The sequence below is a fragment of the Dryas octopetala genome, chromosome 1 (assembly GCF_963921425.1).
Source record: "Dryas octopetala chromosome 1, drDryOcto1.1, whole genome shotgun sequence".
Lineage (NCBI taxonomy): Eukaryota > Viridiplantae > Streptophyta > Magnoliopsida > Rosales > Rosaceae > Dryas > Dryas octopetala.
The window spans coordinates 14,905,790-14,922,413 of NC_141366.1; the positions used below are offsets into that span (position 1 = coordinate 14,905,790).

At 36.2% G+C, this 16,624-nt stretch overlaps 1 protein-coding gene and 1 pseudogene across 1 annotated transcript; one reads left to right on the forward strand and one right to left on the reverse strand.

Moving 5' to 3' along the window:
• The first annotated feature begins 5,043 nt into the window (after positions 1-5,043).
• Positions 5,044-6,733, forward strand: LOC147298327 (putative F-box protein At4g22030 pseudogene; annotated as a pseudogene).
• AT-HF (HIS HF) lies at positions 6,636-13,258 on the reverse strand. Its single transcript, XM_086252447.1, has 19 exons — positions 13,015-13,258; positions 12,852-12,934; positions 12,382-12,476; positions 11,972-12,075; positions 11,323-11,492; positions 11,084-11,198; positions 10,215-10,270; positions 10,086-10,124; positions 9,863-9,961; positions 9,320-9,382; positions 9,168-9,230; positions 8,949-9,031; positions 8,663-8,771; positions 8,516-8,569; positions 8,067-8,154; positions 7,886-7,923; positions 7,513-7,618; positions 7,080-7,246; positions 6,636-6,990 (listed from the first exon to the last, which is right to left on the reverse strand). Exons 1-19 carry the CDS (start codon positions 13,166-13,168, stop codon positions 6,931-6,933), a joined length of 1,746 nt encoding a protein of 581 aa, XP_086108573.1. The 5' UTR covers positions 13,169-13,258; the 3' UTR covers positions 6,636-6,930.
• Positions 13,259-16,624: the final 3,366 nt, after the last annotated feature.

Below are 16,624 nucleotides of genomic sequence, written 5' to 3' on the forward strand. Positions count from 1 at the left end.
TGACTTGGGAAGTAGATATTTTCAATACCAATATTCAAAATTGTAGTGAATTAGATGGATCCTATCCGAAATTGCTTTAGAAACACCTGCTCTGGTTTTATGTATGAGATGCATTGTGGTTCCAATAATTAAGAATTGGGTACCCTGCCACAGCATTAAACATCAAATTGGATATGAATACTGCAAGTGTGGAAGTATGAGATGGATGTCATTTTTTAGTTAATTAATTAGATTAAAAATTAAATATTGTGACACCCTCTACTTTAATCTAGACCACTAATTTGGTCTGGCCATCAGTATGTAGGTAGCAGACAAAAAAAAAAAAGGAGAGAAAAACTTACCTATCCCTGTGGTAGGGACATGTGGTGTCACAATCCAATGAAAGAGGGAGAGAATGAGAAAAAGAGAGGAGGAAAGAGAGTGAGAGAAAGGGAGAGAACCAATGAAAGAGTGAATGTGATGTCATGTCAGTGTAACATGAATACAAAAAAGTTCTTCTCAAAAAGGGATTTTAGGAGTCAAACTCGACTAAATCTTGTATGGGGCATGCCCCAATGCCCATTGAAGGCTCTCTCGTCAAACTCTCGTTGGCATTTTTTCAATGGGAAACATATATATGTTAGCACTTAGTAGTTAGGTAATTGACTTCTCTGGGGCCGGTAGGCTAATATATATATATCTCTATATATATGGTGAATGTTAGTAATTAAGAAGGGGAATCAGAACATAAATTGTCACTACTTCAAATACAGCTAGGGCAATTGCGATCAATATGATCTGATGATTCAGATATAGTCTGGTTGATGGCATTCATCCCTATTTTCCATCTTTGTTGCCAAATTGATAATGCATGAATGACAGTTTGATTGACAATTACATATATACCTCTTGATGTTTCAAAACTGTTGCATATAACCCCTATATTGAGACGAAAAATGATGAGAAATTATGCAAAAAGACATGTTGTAATGTCCTAAAAAAAAAAAAAATAATAATATTTATGGGCTTTAAAATTGGGTTAAATTTCTAAGTTTGGGCTTTAGCCCAATTGTTTTACAAGAGAATAAAAACCCAACTAAAAAAAAAAAAATTTGAATGGGTTTGAAGATAATACCAACGTCCATTCCCTTAATTACATATGTTTAAGCTTTGACACATAAGCCTTGATCAATGGTTTTGATTCTTCTTAGAGGGATGAGTCACCTCTAGGCAATGATGAGAGCCAATGAGCTTAACCAGATTTGAGCCAACAATTTGTTACTCCAACCAACAAGTTGGATTATAAATAAAGGGCTTTGGTGTGAAGAGCTCACACTTAAGGAAGTAACGAAGAAAAACTGAACAGAGAAAAGAACAGAGGGAGAGAGAGAGGAAGAGAAAGAGAAAGAGAAAGAGAAAGAGAGAGAGAGAGAGAGAGAGAGTGAGTGAACTAGAAAGGGACAGAAAGGGGAGGGAAGAAACTTGAGAAGGAATCACAAGTTTTAGCCTTTTTTTAACTCCAAATGATAGGAAGGAAGACCCGAACACATAGGAACGGACCAAGAAGGAACTCGTGCTCAAGAAATTAAGGTAGGGTCTCTATTTCCTCAATGATTGGACTATATTACAATTAATCATTGTGTCATGTTGTGTGATTTATTTTCTTGTGATAATTTATCTTTATTACTTGTAATGCTATTTCTTCATTAAATGTATTAAGTGCATTATATTTGTGAATAAGCTTTTATTATTAATCTTGTGTGTGCACTGTGAAGCTTCCTAAGTCTGTGATACACTCAAATTGCGTAAGGTTGAATTATTATGCATGTACAATTTAATTTCTCTATATATACATGCAGTAATGTTATCTTTACATGCATAATCATAAGTGCATAAGGAAAGTGTGATTGTGAACAAGATTAAGAAAATGATTAATTGAGACACCAAGAACAGAGGGAGATGAATTGGTGGTCTCGTGATTTATTAGAGACACCATGAAGAAAGGGAGATGTACCTGATGATCTCATGATTTGTGGAAGAATTATTGAAGAAAAAATTGGAATTAATAATATTCAAAATATTTGGGCTTAAGGGACGGACGGGTGTTGGCTCATACTTGGGACATTCGGGGCCACAGTGGAAGGATGCACGGTATGGGACGTGTAGGCCTGTTTGTCTTGGGTATGTGTCAATGAGAATGGTTAAGGAGTGAGTACACACATTCTCATTGCATATAATTGAAATCATTATATGTATTTATTTTCTTTTACTGAGACATTGATTAAATGTGATAACTGGCCATGAAGGATCACTATACTCTACTGAGCCTTAAAAGCTTACACCCTAACAGATCATGTAGGTGACGGAAATATGACCGATGATGTGGAATACCCAAGGAAAATTTAGAGAATTTGCTAGAATACTATGTTTGTTTGTTTATCAAGACATTGTAATATATAAGAAGATGAAGATCTAGTATGGTACTCTTGGATACTTAGTTTCTTTAATTATTTTATATTATTTTCTTTTCTTTTCATTTCCCAATACATAATAGAAATAAATGAATTTTTTGTTATCTCTTCATTATTTAAAGAAAATTTCCATTTACAATTAATTTTGGAACTAATTGATTGTCTTCCATTACAATTACAATTACAATAAAGGATATTTTTAGGACATGTTATGATATCGAAGACTTCATTTTACATAAAAAAACAAAATTTAACTTTTTTTTTTTATATTAAGTAGGAAAGGAGTTGGTTGGGTTATTAAATTTTTTGATGTAGTTTATTACATGTATAACTATAACACGATGAAAATAAAAAGAAAACGCACGATATTGAGAGAGATCAAGAATTCTCACTATTTCTTAGATTCATGGACCAAATTCAATTTAGTGGGATTTTTCATTCACATTTTTTTTTTCCTTCAAGAACGTTTTATAAAACTCTTGGACTCCCGAATTTGGAATATCCTACTTTCAAGAAATTCACATTTACAGGCTTCAATAAACAATCAATATTTTGATCGATGTATTTGAGCCTTCATTTTATTTTACGAACTGATCGATGAACATATTCCAAGCGCGTAAGTGATTGCTCGTAACAATGTTCGTTTCAAAGACAGTCCGACCCACAATTTATTTTGAGTGCTACTATTTGCACACTTCATTTCTTCTTTTTGCACACCCTCATAACTTAATTAGTGAATTTACAGAATTATCTCAAGCCAAAAAGACATTTACCCCAAGCCAAAATTTAAATTTCATTACTCTCTCTCACCCTCACGCGTCTTCTTCCTTTCCTCCCTCGACAACTCTCTTCCTCTTGCTGCAACTCGATCACCATCGGTTTCCTCAGCCTGGTGGCGTTTGCTGGCGAACCAGGCGACGAGACACCCACCAAACACTTCATCTCTCTTCCTTCTTCCTCTCCACACTGGCCAACCACCCAGAAAACCAGCGACGACATCGAGACCAAAATCACCACGCCGGCATTGATTCTGTTTCCGGCAGAGTTGGGAGACCGAACCACCCTCCTCTTTCTTAAGATCGACGACCACCCCGGCCCTCCCAGCCCAGCCTTGCTATGCCCCGCCCTAAGCCCTCTCCTCTCTTCGGCTTCTCTCTTTCTGTGCAGTTGGTTCGGCAAACAACCACCGAATGAAACTAAAAGTTTTGGCGGACTAGTGCCGAACGGGGTCTGAGAGCTGAGAATGAGCTCGTCCTCTATTTTCTAAACCCACCAAACCCTCCAAACCCACCACCCCAAAATCCATTTTGGAGACTCCACCAATCTACAAAACGTTTGTAGAGCATGAGTTCATAAGCAGTAGGAGGAGAAAAGCTTTCAAAGAGTTGGATGAGAGAGAAAGTGAGGTGCATCTTGAGGGAGGGTGGGTTCGTACCGAGAGAAGAAGAAAAGATGGGGTGTGTATATTTTTTTTCTTTTGGTATGAGTTGATGGGGGTGATGGGGTGTGTTGTGGTGAGAAATTTGATGAGATGAGAATATTTTGGTAATGAGAAGAGTGTGTTAGAAGAGATTTCTAATGTGTAAGGGGCGTGCTATGAGAAAAAGATATGCAAAAAGAGAAAATGAGGTATGTAAATAACAGCTGCCTCTCTTTATTTTGTTGTTAGATGTTTTTGACCAAAACACAAAAAGCATGTTCCACTCTCTTCTCAAAGAAAAAAAAATAAAACATTATAATGTCATTGCTGACAGTGGCGCTGCTTTTCATTGGTCTCATCTGTTTTTGTTTTTTTTTCCAATTTAGGAGCAAAAACGTGTGTAGGGACTCGAATGGGTAGGTAAGACTAGAATAGACTACTATAGCCAGAAAAACGTGCGTAGGGACAACCGTGCCACTGAGTGAGAAGGAAATAAAAGTGGTAAAGCTAAACAAATGGCAAGTTTGATGTGGATAGCCAAAATGGCAAAATCATCAAAAATTTAGAAAACTCGTATTTCCACAATTAGTTATCCTAATGGTTGGACTATCATAATTAAATTGGAAACTATCCAACCCATGTTATGCAAAGTTACAAACACATGATAATACTCTAGCAATCTAATCCACATCTCATCCAAATCAACATAATAATTCAGTCCCAGCAATCTAATTGTTTGTATTTGGTCACCAATGGGGAAAAGAAGATTGAAAAAAGATACCTGATTTCTCTCAAAATATAAGAAATGGATTAGTTTAGAACGGAGATCACTCTTCACTTTTCAACCAATAGTAAAAACGTATTTTCAGCTGAGTAGAGTTGGTATGCAAATATTTGATCATTTTTTGAGATTTATTTTCAACTTGTGAATTGGTCTGTAGAGAATTAGAGATAGACTACTACTTGGACAAGATAGAGTTCAAAAATTGACCCTCTGAAAGTTGGAAGTCAAAACTCGAAGTATTTTCCTTCTTTTCGTAAGTGGTCAAAAGTACAATATCAATCAAACATTGGGATGAATTATTGAAAACGTTTAAAGCAAAAAACAACCCCACACCCATTTCCTGGTATTCTCTCAGTTTGTCCAGTATAAATCTGAACCTCTCACCCAGCTCACAACAACATCTTCATTCTGAAGTCTCAAGCAGGGAAAAAACAACCTCACACCCATTTCCTGCTAATCTCTCATTTTCTTCTGTATAAATCTGAATCAAATTCTCACCCATCTCACTACAACACCTTCATTCTGAATTCTCAAGCAGACTACACTAACAAAATCTTGTAGCAATTTGTTAATGGCCACTCTTCAAGCTTCTTTTTGTTCTTGTTCTTATTCTTCATCTTCATTTAGAAAAATCAAAGCCACTCTCCATGCCCCAAACTTTGAATCATCCCATCTTTCTGTTCCTAGGCTCCTGGTGGATGAACTGAGTCAACGAAATGGGTTACTAAACCTGACAGCTACTTCAGCTAATATAGAACTGAACCCAAAGATTGAAAACACTAGAAGATCAAATGGGGTAGCAATTTCATATTCAAAGTTGGTGCAAGAGCTATATGCAATCATGGAAATTGTCTCAGACAGAGTGGAAATGCACAAGAACATTTGTGCCCAGAGGGACAATTGGAATGGTCTGCTTCTGAACTCTGTGAATGGAATGACAGCCACTGCTGCAATCATGGCAGGACTTGCAGCAGCTGTGAGTGGATCTGGGGCACCCATTTTAGCTCTAAAGGTCTCTTCTAGTCTCCTCTACATGGCTGTCACAGGGATTATGCTGGTGATGAATAAGATCCAACCTTCTCAGCTAGCAGAAGAACAAAGAAATGCTTCAAGGCTGTTTCAGAGGCTTCATGAAGAGATCAAAACCACTCTGGCTCTCAAAACCCCAACTCTCTATGATGTGAAGGTTGCAATGGAAAAGGTTTTGGCACTAGACAAGGCCTACCCACTTCCCCTTCTTGGAACCATGATTGAGAAGTTTCCTACTATTGTGGAGCCTGCTGTGTGGTGGCCCGAAGAATCCAAATCTCAACATGAAAAGGTCAATGACAAGGTTGAGAGGAATGGTTGGAATGATAAGCTTGAAGAGGAAATGAAGGAGGTTTTAGGGGTAGTGAGGGGAAAAGATTCAGCAGAATATGTGAGGCTAAGCAATATGGTATTGAAGGTTAACAAGATTCTAGCATTCTGTGGACCTTTGCTCACTGGTTTTGCTGCACTTGGGTCAGGGCTTGTTGGGTTGCCTGTGGTTGGTTCATGGGGTGCAGTCTTGGGTGTGGTGTTTGGAGCTTTGGCCACTGTCGTTAACACTTTGGAGCATGGTGGGCAGGTGGGGATGGTGTTTGAGATGTATAGGAGCTCTGCAGGATTTTTTAAGCTCATGGAGGAAACCATAGAGTCAACCTTGAAGGAAGGAGAGGTTGATGAGAGAGAGAATGGGGAACTGTTTGAAGTGAAAGTGGCTCTTCAGCTTGGAAGGAGCCTGTCAGAGCTCAGAGACCTTGCAAGTGGCTCATCTTTGTCTTCTAGATTTAAACAGGCCGAAGAATTTGCAAGCAAGCTTTTTTGATTCATTTTTAATGGGTGTCCTGAATTTTTTTTTTTGGTAGAGGGTCTTCCGATTTTGTTAGATACTGCATGTATATTTAAGTACAGAAAATTCAGAGAAACAAGAGTCTTTTCTCCTTTTCGATATGACACAAGTCATTAAGTCACTTGACCATTACAATTGTAATCAAAATGTACTTGAGCTGACATGGTTCTTTGTTCAGTGATAACGAATTAGCGACTTTATGGTTATCCCATTTAAATAATTTGAAAATTGTTTAAACCAAATTCTGCCACAAATTAATCCGATTATACAATTCAGGCTCTGCTTAAAGAGTTAAAAAATTTCGACTCAGACGATTAATGTAACATCTCTCACAAACTCTTTCTTTTTGGGACAAAAAGTCTCTCTTGACTGCATATTGAGAGCTTTAGGAGCCATGATGTGTTTAGATTCTGACTTCTATGCCTTCCTTTAACAAATGCTCCTTTACATAGAGAATAGGCACCTGCAACCATGATAATTGGAGTATTCATATGATAATGATAATCAGCACTTGGATGCTAACAAATCATATAAAAGCGTCTACAGCAGTACCTCCTTCCTATGGAAAATGCCTGCGGCAAGGGCAGCAGATGCATTTGTTTTCTCAAACACCTCTGAGAAGTGTTCAACAGCACCAGCACCGCTACTTGCAATCACAGGAATGGTCACAGCATCTGAGATCAGCTTTATTAAATCTATATCAAATCCCTTCTTTTGACCTGAAAAGCATCAAAGTTTTAATGTAACCATGAAAAACCAACAGAAACAACAAACTAGTTTGAAGATCAATTTAAAATGAAAAATGACTCCAAAACACAAACTAACATTTACAGGAAAAAAAAAAACTAATGTGGAATTCATTGTAAATATGAATAAGTTTCTGTATCCATTTCCCAAAGAAGTGCTTTATACAACCATTTGATGCTCAAAAGAGATATTATCTTATAGTAGAACAAGTTTTGAGGAACGCAAAAGTAATCTTTACCATCACAATCAATGCAGTTCAGCAGTATTTCTCCAGCTCCAAGCTCCTCAACTGCTTTTGCAAGCTCATAAGCTCCAATCGGTCGGCCTTCTCGCCCACCACTAACCTTAGGAACAAACAACACAGAGTTTCAAGTTACAATAAGAAAAATCTTCGATGATGGAACAAGTCACAGCAAGGATCTCTAGTTGTGTTGCATTTGACAAACAAGTGGATCCCCTCATCCTACACATTGTTTCTATCAACATACAATGAAAGCACATAAATGGTTTTATACATAATATAAGCAAATCCATGTCAAATGCATGCTTCAGAATATATATCATGTTTTAATTTTGAACAGTAATACACAGGTAAAGCAAAGAACCCTTACTGTACACTGATACCATGCAAATTCTTCCCCATTGGGACCTGAAATTAACAATAAGCACGCAATTTTAAACTAGAAAATTCTGACACAAACAACCAAAAACAGAGTTTTTACCCCTATAAAACATGAAGATGAATATGGAAAATCCAAAAAGGAAACAAAATTTAAAATCATACCCCCTTACCTTGGTTTTTTACCCTTATAGTCTTGAACTCTACATCATTTGGATTTTTAAGGTACACTCTGCGAGGATCAATGCTTACAACCACAGCCTGCAACACATATTCTAGGTAAGCTCAAAAAGACACTTAATCCGTGCTTTCTACCAAAACTGAGACACTTTGGCAGACTGAACTTTTACAGCCATCCAGGCAGAAAAAGAGAGTGACCAATTAATCAATCAAGATAGGAAGTCCTGCATCCTCAATAAAGTAGAAATGAGTAAAAACAGAAAGCACAGAAGTGTGCAATTTCGAAACCACAGTTAGGCAGGAGAAAAAGCTTCTTCATTTGATTTTAGTTTTCAATTTTACATTACTACAAGAACTATAATGAATTCTCAAGGGAAAACAGAAAGACTACAGAAACCAGAAGCTGGGGGATGCATGCATCTAAAACTAGACAAGATATTACCTGATTTCCATAAACTCTAGATATCTGCTCTAAGCTACTTTTTCCAGTTTTGACCTGAAATTCAGAAGAAGAACCATCAGAAGGGGGACACACAGACTCGTGCACATGCACAGATCTGATAATGAGAGAATGAAAATTATTACATACTCCAGTTCTCAAATATTCTTCTGCAGCATAAACTGCATCGCTTCCAATGGAAATCTTATCAGCGCCACATCTGAAATATTCCGAAGCAACTTCCAAACTAGAATAGTGCCTAAAAAAAAGAATGAATTTATGTAATCCACATCCATGCCGCTACATTGAATGATCATAAATTTTGATGTGGAAGCTATAGAACTGAGTTTCTCTGGAGAAAACATATACAGGATAGTTGAAACATGCAAAACAACAACATAATCGGTCCATCAAAATAGAGCACCCAAGACTGTACCTGCCATTTGCATCTGTGAAATCTCTAATGCCACCTCCAACTGTTAATGGTACAAACACATTTTCTGATGTGTATCTCAATACCTAAAAGCATGAAAAGTAAATAATAATTAGAGAAGTAGTAAACATGCAACTTTGCAACTTGAATATAAGAATATTCTCTACTGTGTCAAGAATTAAAAGATTTAAGTTGAAAATTTACAAATTCCCTATCACAAACCTGTAACATAGGCAAGTCACCCAAAGGGAAGTCCCGGAAACCAGTAATATTCAGAAAACTGATCTGCAATTGAACATCAACTTAAAGCAGGTCACCACAGCTCTTTGATGTTTCGTAAGTAGTAAAATATGTCCAAACTTAAGGAGGCATACCTCATCAGCCCCATCTTTGTAATACTGGCGAGCAAGCTCCACGGGCTTTCCAAGTTCTCTCACCTATCAAAGTTTCTGATTAATAGATATAGATGCAATTTTCATGCCATAATAAAAAAAATTTGAACCATACCAAGACTATAAACAGATGTCAAACATAAATCTTAATAGGCATTATGCAACGACAATCACAATAATAGCATAAGTAAACCTTTTTTTTTTTTTTCTCAAATGACAACATTAATCCATCAAGACAAAGATATGATTTCTCTTGATGCTACTTATGATCCTAAAAACCAAGATCACATGCTCAAACAGGAAAAGAGGGTATCAGAGTAGATGTGCTTGAAGGAAACAAAGAATCAATCATACGCAAGGCTTATTGAACTAGATCTTATAAGTTTCAACTATGATAAATTATGATGCCGCCGATGGCTGATGATTTCTAATATTGTGTTAAGCGTGACAATGTACACCCAGAAATTAGGTTCAAAGAACCACCTGAATTATATAAAAGGTAGCAGTCAAGTATTATTGCAATACCTCATTCTCTTTTGTATGCTCTCTTACATCGTACTGGTCTCCTTTGGTTACAACAAGATCTCCTTTGTCATTTGTCCTCACATCAAGACAAGCAATAACCTAGCATAAGTAATATAGGGAGAACCTTCATAGTCAGTGTATGAAAGACAATGAGATAAGTAATTTTCAGAGCTATGATAATGTAATTGGACTAAATGTGTAAAATTAAGTCAATAGGAATTACCCTCTTTGCAAGTTTTGAAGCCTTCCTTTCTGTGGGCTTCTGTCTTCACAAGAAGATCTCAGATTGTTAGATGGTTGAATAGAGTAGTCAACATATGAGAAGCATGTTTTTCAGAGGTGCAGAGGTTACCTTTTCCATGTGTGACTTTGGATACAAAAATCTTCTCAATATGGAAAGACCAACATCTAAACATTCATTTTCAGGTAATATTGATGTTAATAAATAGGCCATCCATTTTGAAAAAATAAAAAAATGGAGCACTTCATATCTAGATAAAGCATAAATGACTTGCAACAATAATCTATCTGATAGATACCATGGTGCCAAAAATTACACAGTGACCAGATCAGAAAAAATACACAAACACCAATGATCAGAAACATACACCCTTAAACCTTAAACAAGAACTCAACGCTCTTGATTCTCAGAAAGAATATGGTGAAGGAAAGGAGATTTCTTAAAATCCTACAGAAAGGAAGTTTATTTTTGAAACTTTCAAGAGTTCCCTTTTGTTTTTTTTTTTTTGATCTCGGGTATCCAGATCTTTGACCCGACTAATCCCGAGGGCACATGTACACCCACCAATCCAGACAGCCAGGACAAATCCCCAACTCTATTGATTGTCGATAGCGGAATTGGGTGATGGTGGCCCCAACTGGAGTGTATGCACCCAGGGGGGATCGAACTGAGGACCTTGCAAACTAGGCAGACTTCCCCAACTCGTCCTTACCACTGGACTGACCCTTTTGTTTCTTTCATTACTACATAGTGATACGTGGATTTTGCTTTTAGATTTTATTTTCTGCTTCAGTTCCTCACTGAAGGGGCTCACAAAATTAAAACATCAGAAGGAACTCCAAGGTGAAAGCAATGTGAGATATAATATGCTACCCTTGTCACCAAAAGAAACAAGACACGGAAGATTACTACAATTCTTGTACATTTCAACTACCATTAAAAATCTACAAGAAAACAAGAGAGAGCAAATGATATCTTGCCTCCGCTCTTTTCAGGATGGAATTGAACTGCATGCACGTTTCCCCTTCTAACAGATGCAATGAAATTGTCACCATAGTTGCAGGTAGATGAAATCCAGTCTTTGTTTTCATCTGACTGAAAATTTATATACACATATGTCACCCCCAATGAACATGCAAATCAAGGTATTTTTAGTGCAAGTAAGCAGCAGACACATGAACTTCAAATTAGTTTCTGTAAAAAGGAGAATAAGACATACCGGCATAGCTCTGTAAGAGTGAACAAAATAGACATGATGGGCTCCAACATCATCCAATATTAATGAGTCTTTTCTGATCTGCAAAGCATTCCAACCAATATGGGGCACTCTGGTACCATTCGATGAGTCAAAACGCCCAACCACTCCCGGTATCAAGCCAAGACCATTCACTGAGATACATGCAGAATGTCAGTTCAACATTAAATAAGTTAAAAGAAATTAAAATGTATAATACTGTTACATCTATACAAAGGCCAAACAATGTACAGTCAACAAAAGAGTCTAAGAGGGATTTCTATCCATCTTAGTCTTTAGTTTCTTAACAATAACAATTATTAGTTTATTTTCACAGATTTACTTATCTCGTCAAAACAGCTCTCTCCCACTCTTAACTACCTCCCTCAATCTTAAATAATTATGATAGCTTGAGGCTATCATTATCATCATAACTCCACAAATGGATTGACTCATGCTCATTAGTTGCTCAGTATGCCAATGATAAAGTAAAGCAAATACTACTACTCCAGTGTGACAAGGAAAAAACTAGTGGATAATACTATAAGTGAATACTCCATGTTTGGATTCCATGCAGACAATGAGTTACAAAAGTTGATAAAGAAATTTACTTAAAAATGCATCAAGCACTGACCTGATCCCTTCTCCTCACTGGACTCAAAAAGGAGTTGAAGTCCAAGACAAATGCCTAGAAATGGCCGATCTTTCTCAATATATGAACAGAGTGCCTCAGCCATCCTGAAAAACATTAAAGGGCTGAAATTTCTCCATAATATAAAAGTAATTAATTGGGAATAAAACAGGCAATATTATATGATTGGTATGACTGGTTAAAGTAAATGAGATATCCAAAGCAACTAACAGTCATTGTCACCATGGTTCATTCGTATGTTAAACTTAACCAAATTTTGGCATTTTTCAAAGTTTCACTTCTTATCACCAATATCCCTTCTTTCTCACTAGCCCATTTCAATGGACTAAACAAGCAATTGATCCTTACAGAATCGGCATGAACAAGAGAGGGGAAAAAAAGAAGAAACATACCCATTCTTACTCAGCACATCCATGGCCGCAGCAAAAGCCCCAACACCAGGAAAAATTAGGCGGTTGGCATTCAGAATATCTTCTGGAGTTTGGACCTACATTTCGAATTTTTGTTAAAAAACATAATTCATTCATTTTCTATTTTTCTTATGAATCAATTTTCCATGTTTTTTTTAAAATTGTTTTAATTAAAATCTGTAACTTTTTTGTTTCCATAAATTGGATATATGAAATAAATCATTTGAGCAGCAAGACTAAAAAGTACTAGAACTGTATTACTTTGCTACAAAGCACAAAAACAAAGAAAAGAAGTTGAAAAGTATATTCGTAATCCTTCATGAATGCATTGAATAACTGAAACAATGAAAATGGTATGTGGCCAAGCATGACAAGCTCCAAGAAGCAATTGCAAGAATTCAAACCAAAGCAAATGGCATTCCTCACTAAGATATTTAGAAAGAAAAGATTACATCTTTGACGTTGAAGCCGAGGTGGCGAATGGCATTCCTCACACTACGAACATTGCCGGCACCGTAGTCGAGCAGAGTCACCACTGAGAATATTCAAGCAAATTATTAAAAAATAACAAAACAAATAAATAAAAACGCAGAGAGAGAGAGATAGAGAGATTACCGGAGTCTCCGGCAGAGGAGGCACGGACGGAGAAGTTTGTGGAAGGTCTGAAATTGAGACGATTATTGGTTTTGCGAAGAAATAGAAGAGACGAGGGGGACGATGAGCGAAACGGCAGCGTTTTGGTAGAAGAAGGAAATGGCGGCGCCTCCATTGCAGTTGCAGCTCTCCTCCCCGCCTGTTCAGCAGCCTCTCAGTCCAAACTAGTACAGTAAAACACTTTCGACTCTTCAGCGTCTACTTACCTACGCGCTACACTAGAGTGACACAGCTCACGGGCTCGCTCGCTGTGTCTTAGCAGGACTAAAACGCACCGTTTCACTGGTTTTATTTATTTATTTATTAAAAAAGAGGTGATATTCACACTCCATTTCTTCTCCTGCACGAGTTTTCTAATATCTTTTATTTACTTGAATTCTAGTCAATATTGTTGTTCAAAAATAAAAAACAAAATAAATAATATATTGTAATTGGATTTTTTTTTAGGGTTTTTTTTTTTTAAGTCCAATTTTTAAAATATACTATTCATCCGGCCCACACGCTACAGTAAAATACTGTAGCGGCCCACTTTTTAAAAAAACGGTGCTACAGTGACGCCGTTACTGTGGCGCGCTACAGTGTTTTTAAAAAAATATCATTTTTTCCCTTTATTTATTTTTTTTCATTTCAGTACCAATTGATACATAAACTATCCAAAAAAAATAAATAATAATTTATGTATTTTCATGTCATAAACATGTTAAATAATAACCAATATAAAATATAAAAAATCAAGATGAGGCTTCCATAATCTTTTACGTTTTAATAGTAAATATAATTATTACTATTAAATAGTAACAATCATCTATTGCTACTGGCCGGGCAGTGGCAATCAAATATTATCATTGTTTGATAGTAACAATCACTTATTGCTACTATCTGGCAGTAACAATAAAAAATTGTTATTACTTGGTAGTAACAATCATCTATTGATACTGTTTTACAGTAACAATTACATGTTGAAGATAAATAATATATCTTGTTATTGTCATACAATAACAATCACCAAAATTCAAACTATAGAAAATCACAAAATTCAGAGAGTAATAATCACCTGATTGCTACTGTCACACAGTAACAAATCAGGTGATTGCTAATTTGCTACTATCACACAGTAACAATCACCTAATTGTTACTGTCACAGTGTCAATTATTATTTATTACCACTATCGAACAATGACTATTCTCAATGTGCTAAAAAAAACCCATAAACAACATACATATACAAATCTTATGTATTTTTCTAACATAAACACATAAAAAACAAAAATCTTTGTCTTCTTCTTTTTTTCTTTTTTGTTGAAGCTGTCGTGTATCTTCTGTTTTTTTTTTTTTTAACAATAGCCACTGTCAAAAAAATTACCACTGTCAAAAAAATACTATTTAACAATTGTCACTATCAGGCAGGAAGTGACAATCACATACAAATTAGTTCAAAAATGCAAGAAACACATCAAAACCAAATCTAAAAATCACTTATTGTTACTGTTCGGCAGTAACAATCACTTATTGTTACTGCCCGGCAGTGACAATCAAGTATTGTTATTGTTTGATAGTAACAATAAATTAGAAAATATAATTTAAACCTAGTACAATCCTCGTGAAAGCATAAACAAGCAAAGAACAAACTAAAACAGAAATTATGGGTTTATCTAAGTCAACAAGAGGAAAATATAATTTCTCCTTATCTAACCCAATTCATACCCCAAAACATTGACAATTTCAAAATCTCTAATTACTTGCTCCCATATGATGAATTCCAAGCAAATTAATTCGAAAACAAACCCCATATTGCCTACTACTCATCACAATTACCACCAATTTCAAAACAACAACATTCCAATAGTATTCTAAGCAACCCAAACATTAAATATGACCCTGCAAGAATAAACAATGAAAATAAGTTCATGAGAATCACTGTACCCATCAATGTATTTGCCATGAATACTTTGGAAGATAGCTCTCTTAACTCAGATGCAACTAATTCTCATTCAGGCTCCTCGGAATAAGCGTCCTGTAAGTTTTTCTGTCTTGAAAGATTAAGAAAAACTCAAGTGTAAATACCAATTCATTTACCATTAATGTGTAATTTTCTACTCCTTTGTTGCCAATCTACCAAAAATATTGTACAAAGACACTAAATTCATTCACTGTATCAATGATAGCAATACAATTTGTTTGCTGTATCTCTTTTTTTTTTTTGGCTTGTAAGCCAATTTTGATCAAACTCATTGTGATGGATGATGACAACTTAACATCATGTACTTTCAAGCGACCAAAATACAAAATGTGTGATTGCATCTTGTACCTTGTTTTTCTTTCTCTTCCTTGAGTTGAAAACATAAGTGAAGATTAAAGGAATCTGATTGAAGCCAAATGAAATAGGCATCATTCTGAATATATTCTACAAAGGCCATTCGTGGTGGGTCTGGGACTGACTCTGGGCCATATGGCATGACTTTAGGCCAATATAGTCACCATCGTTGAGATTGAGCAACCATTTCTGAAGTGCACATACCTGTGTTAAAATGCAGTTTGCAGTGAACAAAGGCAATAGAAGAGCAATCCGGATGAATAGTAGAACAAACCAAGAAAAAACTAAATCCAAATGAAAACTATTGTTGATTATCTAAACCCAAGAATCCAAATCAAGACAATTGCTAAACTTTGTCACCACACCTTCCCAAATGAAAATGACGAATCCCTTGAGCAGGCCTCTGATCTTCGCGGTGGTATCAGATCTGTTTCTGTTCTCGTCGGCGCTATCAAGCTCAGACTCGCTCTTCATCGTCGCCCACAAGAAGGCCTCCCTCAACAGGCTCAAGTCCGACGCTGAGCATGTCTCTGTCTCTATTGATATCTACAACCAAGGATCTTCGTACGCTTCCTCATAATTCCACCATTTTCGATCTCAATTTTGTTATTTTTCTTTTCTTATTTATAGATCTGGAAGCGATCTCCTGGTTCGTCAAGAACGATCTCGCACCTATACCCATATCCAATGGTGGCTAGATCTCGAAGCTCGTCGATCCGATCCAGCAGAGAACCCGCCGGGCTGTGCTCCATGGCGAAGACGATAGAGTGAGGTTAGAGAGAGAGTAAGGTTAACAGACATAGACGGAGAAGAAGAGGATGGTTAGAATGTGGACCGGGTTAGGTGTTATTGGACCTCCTTCAAAATTAAAAAAAGCACATGGGTCTTAAAGGTATTAAGAGCCCAAATTTGGGTTTTATAATCATTAACTTTTTTTTTTATCTAAAATAACAACTTATATTTATTTATTTAAGAGATGGTACACAAAATAATTCGTACAATGATGTAAATTACTTAAATGTCACTAAAACTAGGGCCGGGTTCAGAAACTTTAGTCTTTAGCTCAAATTATTGATGATAACCCCTCCCCAACATAAAAAAAAAAAAAAAAATCATTGATGATAAAATTACTACCTAGGTTAATTATGTGCTTTCGACCAAAAAAAAGGTTAATTATGTACTAGAAAAGATCCAAAAGGTGCTACTTTTCTTTTATGAAACCATAATGGAAAAACTAGCATAAAACCCAAAATGGAA